The 16,516-nt window shown below is 42.3% G+C and overlaps 2 protein-coding genes and 1 long non-coding RNA gene across 5 annotated transcripts in view; 1 reads left to right on the forward strand and 2 right to left on the reverse strand.

Annotated features, from left to right (window-relative positions):
- Positions 1 to 199: 199 nt before the first annotated feature.
- Positions 200 to 1,979, reverse strand: LOC138936955 (tRNA:m(4)X modification enzyme TRM13 homolog). The gene is made up of 5 exons (XM_070302768.1): positions 1,676 to 1,979; positions 1,414 to 1,610; positions 1,135 to 1,320; positions 749 to 988; positions 200 to 665 (listed from the first exon to the last, which is right to left on the reverse strand). The coding sequence occupies exons 1-5, from the start codon at positions 1,837 to 1,839 to the stop codon at positions 223 to 225; spliced, it is 1,230 nt and encodes a 409-aa protein (XP_070158869.1). The 5' UTR covers positions 1,840 to 1,979; the 3' UTR covers positions 200 to 222.
- LOC138936963 (uncharacterized) lies at positions 1,519 to 4,810 on the forward strand. Of its 2 annotated transcripts, XR_011447449.1 has the most exons (4): positions 1,519 to 1,812; positions 1,903 to 2,141; positions 3,569 to 4,081; positions 4,710 to 4,810. It is a non-coding gene; the product is annotated as an uncharacterized lncRNA (long non-coding RNA). The 2 variants fall into 2 exon arrangements; XR_011447448.1 differs by lacking the exon at positions 4,710 to 4,810 and having other exon boundaries at positions 3,569 to 4,563.
- Positions 4,630 to 16,516, reverse strand: part of LOC138936956 (uncharacterized) — an 86,797-nt gene continuing 74,910 nt past the window's right edge. For both annotated transcript variants that reach the window (XM_070302769.1, XM_070302770.1), the window contains exons 4-5: positions 9,738 to 9,881; positions 4,630 to 9,651 (exon numbers count right to left, since the gene is read on the reverse strand). In XM_070302769.1, the coding sequence (XP_070158870.1) occupies positions 9,495 to 9,651; positions 9,738 to 9,881 (301 nt within the window). In that variant the 3' untranslated portion in view covers positions 4,630 to 9,494. The remainder of the gene's footprint in view (positions 9,652 to 9,737; positions 9,882 to 16,516) is intronic.

The following is a 16,516-nucleotide window of genomic DNA, read 5'->3' on the forward strand; positions in this document are numbered from 1 at the left end:
AGTTTACAGCCTATTCCACCGATCGAGGTCACGATCAAAGATGAAATAGGTGCCATCAGAGACAGATGACAGCAGTAGTATTATTAATGAGTCGGAAAAGATATAAATTATATAAAAAAGGCAGGTATTTATTGCTGACGAGGAAATAATAAATAGAAATATTAGAAATGAAAATTGAAAAGATTGAGATTACGTTAACGATAAATGTTGCGATCGCGACGATCATGATTTTCGAGTAGCTACAATACACATATTTTCTGGCGAAACTTCAGTGGTGGTATAATAAATTAGCTCGGCCTGAAAGCCAATACTTTGCAGAAATGATAAACGACCCCAATTCAGCAGCGTCTTAGCCTTGCGTCCGATAAGTTCGCGTTCGTCCAATTTTGAAGACCAGCTGACGTTATCCTGTCCGTTGTATCGGACGGTGGAATCGTGTTGCGGTTTAACATTATTTTTTAAACGGGGAGCACAGGTTGCCCAACTAACTATGCTACATAAAACCGAGAACTCATTTACGGTGAAGTCACATTGTCGCAGGTATTCTCTGCCTACGTAAGACGAATACTCGCATTTGTGGTGGCAGCAAAATGCGAGGACTAAGCCGCGAACATTGACCTTAGGCTCGTTGTTTATCGACTTCGCCAAGCAACGTATCGCCAAGTCTGCAAATACGACGTCATCGATTAGAGAGAATATGCGAAAATGGAAACTTGTGCGAAATGAAGAAATACTATATGTTGTATACCAGTGGCTGTCCCACAGAGATGTTTCGCTATTCCGACTTTATATTCGATTGTCTGGATTTCCAAGATCTTGTTCAATTGCAAATCGGCAATATCGGCGCGCATCCTTCTTATTACGAGACGATTCTCTTCCTTCCTAAGTTTATTGTCGCTCTTGTGCCGATGACTCGAACGATCGACTAGTAAAAGGCAAGAGTTGGATTTGTCTTTTATGATCTGCCCCAGCCAGTATGTTAATAAAGCTAAAATATAATTTCGTTTAGTAATGCTACAACGCGAACGATTTATTTATTCGAATCGTTCGAGAGAGAAAAAAAAAAAATATAATTCTTTTTTTAAATATCAGAAATCCGAGATAGTAAAAAAGTTTATCTGAATGAAGATGTACCTTTTCCCGCCCCAAATTCAATGAAACAAGTATTGTCCTGCACGAGACCAGCTTGCTCCAAATGTCCAAGTAGAGATGCGTTTTGGAGCAAGTGTTTTCTAACGTTATTCCCGCATGTCTCCTCCTTCAATTTGTTATTCAGCACGTCGTGCTGTAGTATCGCTTGAGAAAAATTTGGTAGCTTGTCTGAATAAAAAGCAATAATAGAAGTAATATTAAATATATTATATTATTGAACATTTTATAATTCCCTCCATGATAATTTTGAAATAATTTTACCATAGGCAGAATGGATCTTTCTTATCACCGTTTCCAACACAGATTCATCGAGCTGAGACAACGGTACGTGCGGTGGCGCCACTATAGTCTCCTCGTCCAAGTTGATACCCTTGACTATAAACGCAGGTTGCGCGTCCAAATTTCTCTTGGCGTTGCACACGCCCAAATGCTTCGTCAACTTCGATCGGTAACACGTGCTGGAAAGTGACACGTTAATTAGATCGCGATCTCTTTCACCATTTCTCGATTAACGAATACTTACTGCGTGGGATCCAGCGGACATTTTATTCTCCCGTCACCAGTATCGTCGGAGTCGGCGATGTTCTGCCGATGCTCGCCGCAATAATTTTTGCCCTCGCCCACCGTCATGCGACAGAAACGTTTTTTCCGTTTGACGAAGTACATGCAATGACTATCGTTTGCCATACTCTTTATCTAATAAAGGACTGTGAATATTTCTTACTTGAGAATATTTGTTATTTTTCACAGATTATACAGGATTCAATGCCAGTCTTTACACATTGTGGAGCGACATATAGATTGAAGTTATTTCTATCTCTTCGCTGCTAGATGACGCCACAATTCACTTTTCTTCTCAAGTAAATTCCAAGTTGTCTCTCGGTATTCCTGACGAGGGCGCAACGTGCATTAAGCGCGATTGGGCACGCGTATCGATTTTGAAATCACCAAGATTCTGTTAGGACGTAATCAGTAGTACAATTCTTCAGGTATGTACAAAAATTACTATAAAAATAATTCGTTTCTTTCTATCAATGTGTAATTGAATGAAGCGCTTGCTATAATTTCGAGATGTACTGTAAAAATGTCACTTTAGTAACGCCTTTTTGAAAACTGTTTAAATAAGATTAGATTTAATAAAGGATCAAAATTCATTCCTTCAAAAATGATATTATTTTAGCCCGTTTTACTCTCTCTCTCTCTCTCTCTCTCTCTCTCACTTTCTCTTTATATATAATATATATATATATATTGTATATAGCACGGTTTACTGATTTCTTTGGAATTTATCGAATCCTTTGAACAATATTTCCGGATTACCCTGTATTTATTGTTCACCGTCGAGGGATCTGCGGTAATTCGCTAATGTAGAGCTACCCTGATACCAGCCCGTCTCAAAGTTCACCTTTTACCTCCCCCTCATCTTTCCTTCCCGTTTCTCCCGCGCCGGCTCTACTTGTCCACCTCTCCGCTTCCCATCCTCCTGCTGCTCTGCTCTTCCTTCTCCTCCTCCTCCTCCTCCTCCTCCTCCTCTGTAATTCCCTTTTCTCGCGTAACTCGTTCTCTATCGCGCTACAACTTTTCCCCGAGCGGTCTCTTCTATCTATCACGCGCGGCGTTATCTTATCCTCCCTTGAAGCGAGCTATTACCCGATTGTTTCTTAAATAAAATATCATTGGGTCTCCGTCGCCAACCACTCACAATAATAATTGCCTCGCCAGTGTGTCAACCGATCCCCCTTCGCGTAACCCCTCGTGTCCGTCTCTCTCCGGATACATCTCTCCCTTTTTTTCTTTTTATCTTTCCATCCCGCCGCATCTGTCACACGCGCTGTAAAGAAGAAATTTGGTAATGTGCGAGTCTTACAGTCGCGTAACGTGACGAGACAATAATAATCGCGTTGCTTTTCCATCGACACGTTAATCAATGGGATATCCGTGCATTTGAATCATTCTTTCTTCGTCGACCTTATATTGTCTGAGATGAATGATTATTGATTAATATGAAATAGGTACTTTAAAAAGATTAGAAATTCCTTAACAATGCAATTACTCGCTTCTGTCTCCAATGGGTCGATGGTACATTTTAAAAATTCTCTCTACGCGGGTTTAGTTACATGTTACTGTCGAGAAATACTTGGTGAACTTTGCTCGAAACACATATGCCCGTATTTACGCGCCGTAAAACGCGTGTCGCGAGCGCTAACGATCCTTTTTGTTTCCCCGACGATTCTCACCGGTAAAATCATGTCAACGAGTGTTATCATTAATAGAGGCTTTCATCCGCGTTTGTGAAAGAATATTACCGCGATCGTTGCATTTTACTTGCGATCCAATCTCTTGCTAGAATCGCGCGTCTTAAGCGGAATCGTTCTCCATTTTTGTGAATAATAATTTTTTTTACAATTTTTGACAGCACGATTGAAAGATCCAGCGGCGCATTCGTAATTCCACGTTTTCTCGCTCGAAAATACATCCGGAATATATGGAGTGCGGATATGGAGCTTCCAAGTTCGTCCCGTTATCGGCACAATGAAAGGGACCGGGAGAGACTATCAATAATTACCTGGACCTATGCCCGCCTAACTCTAACGAAGGACGATTTCTAACGATCCCTCGCCAGCGTCCAACTTCTGGACGTAATTAATTCCCGGGCTAACCTGGAATGCTATAATTAATTGCCGATGGGGCTGCTGAGGGGTAGAGCGCAACGGGTGCAACAATATGTACCCGCTTCGATTAGAAGTGTGGGGAGAGATAGAAAAGGAAGGGGGGAGGAAAGAGGGAGGGGACCGCCTCTGCTCGCAGTTATGCAATTAATTAAATCAGTTTGTTATTCGCCGTCGACTGTTAATTGCTGCAAAACTTCAAGAAACTGCACACGCTTGACGTTTCGAAATGCATCGCCGTTCATACCCAAGATCGCATTGTGAGAATCTGTGTATGTGTATGGATATACGTGTGTATCTATTATCTTTCTGCATCGGAATTAGTATCTATGAGAATTTTCGTCGTGTAAAAAGTTTTTATTTACCCTTTCGCAATTATTCGCAATGATTCGTGCAATAATGACGTGCCTGTATTGAAAAAAAAAGCAGCGACCTAAAGAGTTTAATGAATTACGTCAGTATGATAGATCTATAAGTTTAACGAGCGCGCGTATATTGGTAACGCGCTTGTTTGATTCTGGATTTAATTGATACGCTTGTAAACGTAAGACAGCCAGCAAATAAAGGATTAGAACGCGATGGTTGCACGCGGTTTAATTAACGAGAAGAGTTTCCTTTTTCTTTCACTCTCGTGTAACGAACCATCTTACAATTCTATTCACCGTTGAAAAAATTACGCGATCCAAACGCTCTCTCTTTTTCTATATATATAATGAGAGAAATTGGTTTTTACAAATTCTGAAAAATGATATCTTTGTACTTTTTATTCTCTATTTACTTATAAATATTTAGTATGTATATATTCTATTTCATATACAAGTATATATTTATTACACAATGCCATTCTATGTCATTTTATGTTCATGATCGGGTTGCATTTCGTTTTAGATGCACTCTCGGTTTCGGAAGCACGCTTTAGCGCATCTATTCGGCCTTTATTTTTAAGAACGAACAAAAAGAGAATAACGGCGCGAAAGGAGGAGGAGGAGGAGGAGGAGGAGGAGGAGAAGAAACGAAAACAATCGATACGACACACCGGCAAGGCCAATCGGTCCGCGTTCTATTCGCGGTGTGGCCAATCAAAATGCCTACTACGTCGCCGGCAGGCCCGCTAATTAGACGCCACGTAAATCAGTCCTGAAACTCAACGTTAATTAACACGGGTTTCCGTTGGAGTTGCTTAGCCACCTATTTATCGAACGACACAAACGCAATATGGTCGGACACGTGTACATCCGTTAAATACCTATCCTGACTGGAGAATGTCGGGCGGCGCGCACATTTGCCGGGAAGTTGACTGAAAACCGGCCCCGCTCGCCGCTGACGAAACATTCAAATCATTCGAATTAATTCAGCCCCACGCCGACTGACTGAGATAAGAAATAGCTTTTACATCGATTTCCTCGATGGAATGCTAATTGAAATAATCGATTTCACTCCCTCTCTACTTACCATGTAATCATCGTTAGACGAATAGAACTTGTACGCTATATACACGAGTCTATATTTTTTAATATTTCTTAATAATGATATACGTTCGAATATAACTTAAAAGAGGTCCGGGATTTTGGCAGAAATGAGAGGGAGAAATCAACGATGCCGATCATACGAGGACACGTTTTCTAAAAACTTGTGATTTTTTTTATTAATTAATAAACGTGTATGGTGTGTTTCATGTGTAATTGTATTTTACAAGAGGCCGCGAAACCACATACAGATGTCGGGTCCCGAGTACGAAGAGTCCGAGATAAATGAAATAACAAAATTAACTAGACGCGCGCTTTGGACCGGCTCTGCGGTCCGCGCGCGTGCCATTCTCGGCCAGAGGGACATCCTGTGCTCCGCTCCATTTCCGTAGCCCCGCCGAGTGCCAAGTACGATACGCAGTGCGATTCGTGTCATTACGATTCGATCTCCCGGAGATCAAATGATATTAGATGGGCGATTCAAGTATTTCCAAGTTACGAATGATTCGAGAATTATTTGATGACGAGTAAGTTTCGAGAATTCGCGGTCGCGAATGTAAAATATTATATTATATTTTTTTAGTTTGAAATGTGAGATTATGTGCCAATGAAACATAGAACAAATGAAAATGCAGGATATGAAATTTTAACGTGTTTATATTATATTCGGGACAAAATAATTTGACGACGCGATTATTGAGCGTTGAATAAAATTGATGAGAGTGGGGGCCGATGATCTTAAACTATCTTCCGCATTCTACCGTCGTCAGCGTGACAAAAGGAGGACCGTGCCACTGCACGCGACGTACTTGGCGATGCGGGACCACGAAAAACCACATGGCACGTTGCGCACGTCGGCTAATCGCCCGTAGAATAATTGCGCGGAAGCCCCGTTCGCCGTTCGCGCTCGATAGTAAATACATAACCATTTATATCACACAAACTTTTAACAATATACAAAATGTACCTTATATATATACAAGATTAAATTACACAATTCAATGATGCACAAACTTCGGACCGAATCTGGTGTTGTCGGCTCGAGCCAATATAAAAGGAAAATAAATGACAAATTAAACTCGATCTGAAGAGAGAGAATAAAAATATATTCCCTAATTACATAATAGAACTTATGCGAGAGAAAGAGAAAGAGAAAGAAGGGAGAGAGAACTTTAAAAATAAGATGGCGCAAATTATTTTCTTTTCTTATTAAGCACTATCCATGCACATCCACAGATAAAAATCTGTTACAAATATAATGTTGATTTATCCGAGTCGATGCCGAAAAAGTTTGTGCATCCTTGACATAATCCATCCAGCGCGACTCCTCATTCAACCTACATTGTACACTTCTGTATACACCACTTTTCTCTCTCACTTTCTCATTCGTCAGTGTCGCTGCCCACAGAGTCATGTTAGACAGAAATCAGATTTTCATCCTTGGCGGCGTCGACTAGTGATTGTTCTTACCGCAATCCGAGCGCTTCGTTAGAGTATGAATCCATAATGTCACACGATTCTCAAGCATGTCGTTTTCATTCGGAAAAATTTATCGGCGTACGATATTTTGCGGCTTAATTTACGCGGCACATTTACCCGCGACAAGTCTCGGTGAACTTTCTCCAAGGATGTAAAGGATTCTTAATTGGCATTCTTCGTGACGCGTGCGAGATCATTAATTAAAACGAGAATATTTAACGAACAAAAAGAGTAACAGTCAACTTCATGCTTTTGTGATATATATAATATTTCGCGTCGAAATTCATCGCTTGTGAATCCTTCGTACTTTGGGCTTCGATGCGTTACATCGGTCATTTTTTGCTTGTCGCGAGTTGTATTCCTAACGTGCAACAGTGTACATAGTTGTTGTTAACATCCGCCTTTGCCAGTAACGTATGATCCCTCTTCAAACAAATTCGCAAATGAATTAAAGATCGCCAAGAAAACGAAAGATTGCAACAAAAATGAATTTTAAATTAAACTCGACGAAGATTTGATATTCTTTTTTCAAGAAAGTTATAATGGTGTTATCAGCAAATATTTCTGTTCGTATGTACCTGCGTATCGACCAACTTTAACGATCAATGTATCAACATAGACTTAATTAAATGACGCGAGAAATATTCTTCGTGACAATTGAGCTTTGTTCTCTCCTCGAGAACAACATCGATTGTTTTCCACCCTACATGTAACACATCGTAATGCACTTTACGATTACACTTATACAATAAATTTGATCCGGATGTGTCGGAAACCGACACTTTGTTGCAGCAAGGAACGAATTTCATCTCTTTTACAATAGACTTAGTTGATTATGTTACTTAAAATGACGACTTCTCGAAAAAGAAACAGAGAACGGAAACGCGAGCGAAACAGAAAAAGAAAGGAGATATAGATAGATAAAGAGAGAGAGAGAGAGAGAGAGAGAGAGAGAGAGAGAGAGAGAGAGAGAGAGAGAGAGAGAGAGAGAGAGAGAAAGCAAGATAGAAACAGGCAAAGTGACGCTGATGCCTAACAAGAAGGATTCGAATGATAATTTCGTGTCGTTCGTTTCACCTCGACACTCAATTAACGATGGCGGGAACAAGGGCCGCCTAATGAGTTTACGAAGCGTAGCGGCGGATCGACGGGAATGATGATTTTGAAAGAAAAATAATTTTCTAAGGGTTCACACAGAACTTGCGCACCATCGTCGTTTCTCTTGTTCGATTTCCGTCAAATTATCTCTCTCTCTCTCTCTCTCTTTCTCTTCCGATTGCCATCTGTCTTTCTCGCGTGATTAGATCCTCGTCGATCGCACATGTCGGATTTAGTACGCGATGCTATTCTAGGGATGCGTATTGCCTTCAAAGTAGTGAGAATAAAAAATTGAATGCCCTATTGCAAGACAACTAAAATGGCATATCAGATATAAAATGGTATAAATTAAAAATACTCTCTTAATCATTCCGAAATAAAACAAAGCAGACTCTTGACATCAGAATAATCTGGCAATTACTTTGAGAATGATGGTATCCATAGAAAAAGCTATTTCGATATATTTCACAAAGGCGTGAAAGAGTGCATGCGTCCATTCAACGAATTCTACATTCCACATCATTTGTCGAGATTATCGCAACACGATGACTGTAAAAGGTTTTAAACAAGACAATTGACGTCGCTATACGGCTGTGGCTGATGGTACATACACGATGAGTAGTGCTTTAAACTTTCTTCGATTCTTTACAATTGAGCAAAGATTATTATTAAGAAAACCAGCGGATTTGCGTGATGGTAGTGCTTCTGTAACGAGGTATCGAGTGTTTTAACCTATCCCGGATATATACGAAATATATTTTTTATTACTCAAAAAGTGGTGTCCAAATTGATAATTGAATTTAATAGCATTATATGAATCTTAGATGTTGCAATATTAATACTGCAACATTAAAAATGTTTAAAGAAGTTTCGTCAATTCATCAGTATTTGGAGAAAAAAATCAAATATATATTACAATATCGAAACGACGTCCGCGTCAAGTTTTGAAGTATTCGCGACTTGGAATAATCCAAGTTTAAAGATATTCATTGAGCCAGTGTCAGAAATTATCAGCATCCGTATCAAAAGTTGGTATACACTCGACGCCAACATCGTCAGAGCGCAAAGATCGCTCGGTATATCCGCGGCAAGTTCGATTATTGTATATTTAACATCACGGTATCATGTTCGGAAACGTTTGGCTGCCGTGGCATGTTCAAACGCGTTCAATATCACGGCGCCAAGTATACGTAGACACTCGATTGATAGAGTCACCGACGGCGGTCCCAAGAGACGGCTATGTAGACGCGATTCTCCTAGAAAGCCCGGACTCGCAACGCATAGGGTAGGCTTCTTCTTCATCGCGACGCCCTTTGGGATTCGATTCTGCTGCGATGCAAGAGTTTTAATCGCAGGTATCCTGAGTCCAGGGCGACCAGTCTTGATAGCCGGACGCCTGCAGGTGCGATTGCTGGGCCGCCAGACTCGGATGCGCAAGTGCCATCTGATGATGGTGGTGATGATGGTGATGATAATGGTGGTAATGCTGATGACCCGGCGGAGGCGGCGAATAAGGATCCATTCCGACGGCGACGTCCACGACATCGACCTGAGGCGAGGGTACGACGACGGGAGGCGTCGGCTGCGGAGAAGGTTGCACCTTCTTCGGGCGACCGACCGGGTTGCCACCTCATTCACGGCTCCTTCGAGGCCTGCCGACCTTACCTTTCCTTACAGGCGCGCCGCTGTTGCCAGCCGCCGCGGCTGCCGCTGCCGCCACGCTCGACGACTTGACAATCTTGTGCCAGTCGGATTCGCAGACTGGTGAGCCCGACAGCAAGTAATATCTGAAACCGTCCAAGAGTCGCGTGTCATGTAAGAGCGATATAAATTTCTGACAATAATAAGAGAGATATTTCCCTCAAATTCTTACCTGTCGCCAGAGACAAGCTGACCGCCACATTTATTGCAATTGAAACATTTCAGATGAAATACCGATTCACCGGCCCTCATGACCAGTTCGTTCGCTGGTATTGCGTTGCCACAACTCGCGCAGACGCCGCCACTACCGAACATCCTATAACAAGGGTAAAAGCATACGATTAGATTAGACGTGCGATTGGATTGGATTCGATTCAGTCCATCCAACGTCAAATGTGGAAATGTTTGGATCTCATGGCTTAGGAAGAATCGCGGATTCGTTTGAGTTATTCGAAACGAAATTATAATCAGAATTTGACGCGAAGAACATCCCACGCCAGATATCCGATGACGATGAGAGTCTCCGATTATTTTTAACAATATCATTTTCATATATTTCGATTCGCGGCACACACACACACACACACACATTTGTAGCTACGGTACCGGCGCGATGCGATACCATGTAACGCGCACGTTAATGGCAGTTAATGTTTGCGAAGCGGTTGTCAGTCGTATACCCGTTGGCTCGTAAAACCGGCTGTTTATGCAGCAATTAGCTATGTAACGATACGTAGGTATGTCGAATGAGGATTCGAGATGCGAGAGCGCCACGATTTCACGTCTCTCCAACAACCAACGTCGTAAGAAGGACTTGTTCCGCGAAAGATGCATCGAGATCTACCGGTACTTGATCATCTCGTCCAAGTTCGAGGATTCAACCTGATCCTCTCGAATTGAAGTTAGAAGGAGACCCGCCGCGATCTAACGACCAATTTGCGATGTTTTCCGGCGTCGTATGGAAACGCGTCGCAGTTAAAATCAGATTCCATTTAAATTTAATGAAATATTTAATTAAATCGGCTTTTGAAACACGCAATAGGGAGTCGGCATATCGATATTTGCGTCCGACTTTACTCGAGAGCGCGCATAAGGTTGTTACGACGACGGACTGAATTGGAGAAGGAGAGAGGAGAGAGAGAGAGAGAGATTTGAGGTTTCTCGTTATTAATTTAATTACCGGCTGACAGTTCTATAATTAAATTGCTAATTTATCTGTCGGAGATACAGCTGATCGCGCTAGCGTGGCCCAGTATCTCGATGATTGCTCGCCAAATGACAATTTTAATTCTTTTCTTTTTATTCTCTTTTTTTTTTTTGCGATCTGTCTTCGATCATTCGCAACGGTTCAATTTTAAATGCGTGCTCCTATCACTGGAAAATGCGGATGCAAACAAAAATGGTAATGCACGAATTTCGAAATTGTGAGATTTTCTCGTCGTGCACACACAACGTTACTTTCTCGTTCGCGTATGATTGTAAGCCGACACGATTTATGAAAGTAAAGTATGTCGTATATATGGTGTTTCACATATTGTTAAATATGGTAATCGCAATGTACAACTATGAGGGGGTCTCGCGTATGATTTTATAAATAATTAAGTAGATATATAAAAACGATCGTTTAGAAACTCTCTGCGAGAGACGTTATCGAGAATTCTATCGCATTATTAATTCAATTTCCTTCGTACCAGTTAAGTTAACTGATTACTTCTTGCGTTACGTAGTATAAAATGTTAAAGATATACACCGCTGTTTGTTCATCGCGCACGTGGCGAGATCCTAATCGAAGGCAGCTTTTCCTAAGCGGAGAATTTTCCGTCAAGCATCTCGTAAATAAATCGACGTGATAAGTTTTAATCGCGGTACCGTCCTTATCAATCTAACCGAGTACCTACTTCCGGACCGCATCCTCCGCGAGGTTAATGAGATGCGTGCCGCTTGGCCGAATCGATCTACGTTTTCCATTTCTTCATAATTGTTAATTAGAGGCCGACGACCAAGTCAATCAGCTAGAACGGATAGAAGGAATTATACAGTCGATGATCGAGGATCAGCCATAAAATCTGCTTCTCCTCTTTCTCCCTCCCTCCTACCACCCCCCCTCCCTCCTATCTCTCTCTCTCTCTCTCTCTTTCCGGCCTCTTAATCGCCCGACATCATTACCAGTATCATTATTCACGCGTGTTTTACATGACCATCCTGGAAAGCTGATGACAAGCAAGAATTTTCGATTATCCGCGAGTCTTATTTATGACAGTTATAAAAAATGTGAAACTCTGAATACAAATTATTCGTTATTTTATTTCGTAATTAATACTTAAAAGAGGTAATTCATATTTGGAATCATTATTAATTTACATGTACCAGACAAGAATATATATATTTGTTACAAAAATATCTGATAGTTGGTTAACTGAATAAATGATTAAATGAATTGCGGTGGAATGCCTAGGATTTTTATCATTTCAACATCTGGATAGATCTTTATGACATCAGAGAGACGGGTTATATTAAAATTAGGCATTGAGTGTTTCGTACTAATAAGGTAAATATGGCACATGTATTGGTGGAGTAATTGATGGAAAGTAACGGTTCATCGGCAAATGATAAATGACAATGAGGACCGTCTGATTAATAATAATTTTGATATATCATCGATAAAACAATTGCTCGAGTCAAGATTTGTCTCGCGTATATACGGGCTTTACCAGCTGATTCGTATTTTAACTACAAGCACGGTTGATTACTTCTTGCACTTGTATCCTCCGCGTACAGAATAATTCGCGTTTTATCATGTACATTGTGAGGGGGGGAAAAAAAAAAACCGATTATAAATTCGCGTTAAAAAATCACGGTTAAAGATATATGATTCGTAATATTGTAATATTTTCTACAGTCCCGATGGACTGTAAAAATTCGGCGAGCAAATACGAGCCCGCGGCGTTTAATAATTTTAATGAGCAAAGTTCAGCGCACTAAGAGAGTAATTGGCGATTACGGTCGTCGGGGCGATCTTTAACGAGCGGTCTACGCAATTTCTAATTAGTTGATTTCGCCAATGATAATACCTCGCTCTCCTAACTCGATACGCAATTTGCCACGTGCCCCCTTACGTTTTAATTGCGACCGACGTGTCAATCTTGCTCTGCCCTAACAAGCGCGTGTCTAAAGGCGCGTGTCACACGTGTGTTTCGCAACGAAGCAATAATTTGACGAACCGGGCGAAATCTCTCGGCAATTAGATCGCACGATTGATTTGGATCTGTGAAATAAGAACATAATAAAAGTTCTGAGTTTAATACATATGTGTGTGTGATTTTTCGTCCGATTCTCGATTAGATCGCGCCCTCCATCCTTCGGATCGCCCCCTCATCCAAGCACCCTCGCTCATTATGCGTGCCCTTTGCCGCGCTCTATCGCTAACAAGAGGGAATAAGAGAGAGAAATACAAGAATGGGTGCGGGCGCACGTATGTCGAAACGACGTATTCGCACACGGGAGATGCGCGACTGTGTGAACGACTCCCGCCTGTTAATGAGTTGGACTACCTTACCCTCGGCACTTTAATTGTCTAAAGCGCAAATTGGGCGGCTTTAATTAGCGTAATTATTTGATTCGTTTGTCCGTTTATCCAAGATCCTTGTATCGAAGGAGGATCGAGCGGGTCGAGTCCTCTCGCCAGGCTAAATGTGATTCGTTAGCGCTTTGTGCGATTAAAAATCCAAATTTCGGCCCAACACTCGGTGAGTCTTTGTGCGCCGAGTCTTCATTTCGATTCCACGTATCTTATCTAATCCTCGTTACGCTTCTTAATCACATTGGCAATAGAAGATAGAAGCTATTCCTTTGCCTTTCCCGTAAGCGAATCGCGCGAAATTTTTGCAATTATCGAATTCAATTAGGAGATCCGTTCTGCATCGTTTCGGATCTCCCATCAAATAGAAAAAAGAATAAAGCGCGAATATTTATCAGTTGACAAAACACGGCTTATTTTCTTCACAAAATCGCAGTTGTAACAAACTTGCCGACGTTCTCGGGACGTAACGTGCGATGTAATAAACACCATTCCGTTTTTTTAATATCACATACAATGGGCACAGGGGCAGCGTATAAACCGGCACAGAATCCGTCGTGTTACGTACAATACGCGTTCGCGTAGAGAAGAAGAGGCTTATACGTATGCGACAGGGGCGGAACACATTCTCGCACGGCGTTACTTTAATTTTTCTAGATAATAATGATTAATCGCGGCCTCGGTTTCCAGTTTAATTAAAAAGCTATGCGGTCGCCACTCTTTCCGCTTCTTCCCCTCTTCCTCCCTCTCTCCTATACACACACACACACACACACATATATATATATATATACACACGCGCGCATACGTATTGCGCCCTCCGCGAAACAGCCGACTGGCAAATTAAATTGAAATTGACTAGGTCTGGTAATGAGGTGGCCTGCAGCAGGCCCAGTCGCGGCATTAGCCGGGTGTGGGTTCTAGAAAATGAGTTCCGACTTAACAACAAATTGCCTCGGTGAACTTCCTTTCACCCCCATCCTTCTCTCGCCCCCTCGTCCTTCTCCCCCCCCTCACCCCCTGTCGCCTCTCACCCGCAATCCGCTCGCGAGGCGCGCGAGGTATCGTCCACCCTCTTCCTCTTCTTCTTATCCTCTTTTTCCCACCTTTTAACGTCCCGCAAACGAGCGAGGTCCTAATAAAGTTAATCGATGCCAAAGAGAAGGGAGGAGAAAAAGAAGAAGAAGAAGAAGAGAGGGACCGCGGATCCTCGATAACTATTTAATTCGGTCAATCAAAATTCCTATTAGCCGCTGAACGCAATTTGGAAGTATACGCCGAACAAACGCGCGCTCGTATTAGGAAGCTGTCTGAGATATCGAACGGATGGCAGCGATGGAAATGAGCGCGCATCGTGAACGAACAAAACAAGCTGAGAACGATAAATAATACGGGAAAAGGAGAAAAAAAAAAAAAGAGCGAATAGAGAAAAATACAGGATAAATAAAGAGTATAATAATTATAGTAAAATGCTAATTGAAGTAACGATGAGAAGTATATTTATACTTGATAAGAGGAAATAAAAGTTACTCGACGTTTGTCTCTCTTCGTCCCACGTTATAAATATTTTTTTTTTTTTTTTTTTTTTTTGCGTCGAGTCTAAAGGGCGACGGATTTTAATTCAATACGAAAGAAGATCCGTAAGGGAGCTGTTTTCCCTCGCAGCGACGATATTGCGGTTTATGCGGTGATCTAAGTTGGAAAATTGGATTTCGCATTACGGAGCGATTGTGTTCGGCGCCGACGCAAGACAATTTCGATTAGTCCGATCTCTCCAATTCATTTTAATGTAATTAACGTTCCGATTGCATGCTTTGTTTCCCAGGTCTAATCTCCAGCTCCCCCGTTTGTCCATCCCAGCGTTACCCCTTTCCTGTACCGCGCGCGAGCCACCCCCGTAACAAGCGGGTTGTGCGGCAGAAGCATCGATCAGTCGTGACTGGTACCGTATGCGTGTGCGTGTGGATTAATACAACCGCAAATGCACGCGAGTACACATAATATAAATGCTCGCGTATAAATACTTACGTTGCGGATAGTATTACGTATCTATGATTTTTATTCAGAGAACAGGCTAAATCGTTCTCCTTTCGCTTTTCTCTCTCTCTCTCTCTCTCTCGCGTGATTACGGGGAATTGGCCAAGCCATAGAGAAAATGAATAAATTCTTTTAATAAAATTAATATGGTAACGAGAATGCGCTCCTAATTAATGGCATTACCATAGTATATATAAATGTAAATTAGATATATATATGCTAAGATATGCGTAAGTATATAAAAATTTCAAAGCGGCATTAAACAGATGACCGGTCGGTCGGTCGGTCCTGCCTTCCCCGGGCCCCGTTCTTCGAAACGCTTTTAAACGCGCGGCGCGTTTTAAATCCACGCCATTAGGTACACGTGATACTTGATTCGAGGTAGACCACTGGCGGCGGAGTTAAACGAGTAGATAACGATGTGCCCGTCGGAAAAAGAAGAAAAGAAAGAGCGGGAAGGGTGGAGGAGGGTGGGGACGGCGGGATGAGAAGAAAAACCGAGAGAGTGACGAGGGTGCGCGCGCGATGACGCGGAGAGGAAAATGCGCGCCCGGCCGGGGCGAGAGACGGAGAGACGACGACACGCGGAGAGGAAGTTCTTTCGAATCGCAGGGCAGGTAAAGCGGCAGCTCTTCGCAGGTGCGAGAACGCGCCCGCCCTACCGACGACGCACCCCAGGGACGTCGAGAAACGAGATTCGCGTAGCGCAACTTTTCTATAACCGGGTGCGCGAACGATTACGGGAAACCGCTTCGACCCCTGTTGGAATTATATTTAATACCTCCCGTATATTAAATGAGTACGAGGTGCGCGAATTTCGCTTAACTCTACAAAAGGCCCAAGTTGAGAATTTTACGTCACGTTCGAGTAATTAAGCGTATATTCTCCCCTTTAATGTACCATGTATACGCACAGCTCTTCTTCTCCAGTTATATACAATAGTTGCGTTATTGGAAGGGGTGGAGAAATAATTGCGAGATAGACTGACGGATCTCTTTAATGACGTATATATGACTTTTAAAAGTTGTTGCGTCCAGTCGCGCTTCATGCGCGTCGACGTTAAATCTTTTATTTCGTTCGGGGCGTCTAACCCAGTCCGCTCCAGCCCTGCGAGCAAGGGGACGGAAAGCTCGCAGAGCTGGATAAGAGAGGCAAGGAGAAAGGGGAAGAGAGAGGGGAAAGGAGAGAAAGAGAGACGGGCAAAGGAAACGTGTGCGCGCGCGCGCGCGCGCGTAGAAGATACGACATCGCCCGCTGCAAATTGCAATTTTGTTGTGAGATCATTATAAAATACATAATGCCGAGTCGCCTACTACCGCATAACTCCCCCACCCCCT

The sequence above is a fragment of the Polyergus mexicanus genome, unplaced genomic scaffold (assembly GCF_030449975.1).
Source record: "Polyergus mexicanus isolate NDT 795.1 unplaced genomic scaffold, iyPolMexi1.0 SCAF_10, whole genome shotgun sequence".
Lineage (NCBI taxonomy): Eukaryota > Metazoa > Arthropoda > Insecta > Hymenoptera > Formicidae > Polyergus > Polyergus mexicanus.

Coding starts and splice junctions, on each gene's coding strand:
- LOC138936955 (XM_070302768.1), bottom strand. CDS start 1,839: ATGGCAAACGATAGTCATTGCATGTACTTCGTCAAACGGAAAAAACGT. Junction 1,321..1,413: donor AAAGATCCATTCTGCCTATG/GTAAAATTATTT, acceptor CTTTTTATTCAG/ACAAGCTACCAAATTTTTCT. Junction 989..1,134: donor TGAATTTGGGGCGGGAAAAG/GTACATCTTCAT, acceptor ATTATATTTTAG/CTTTATTAACATACTGGCTG.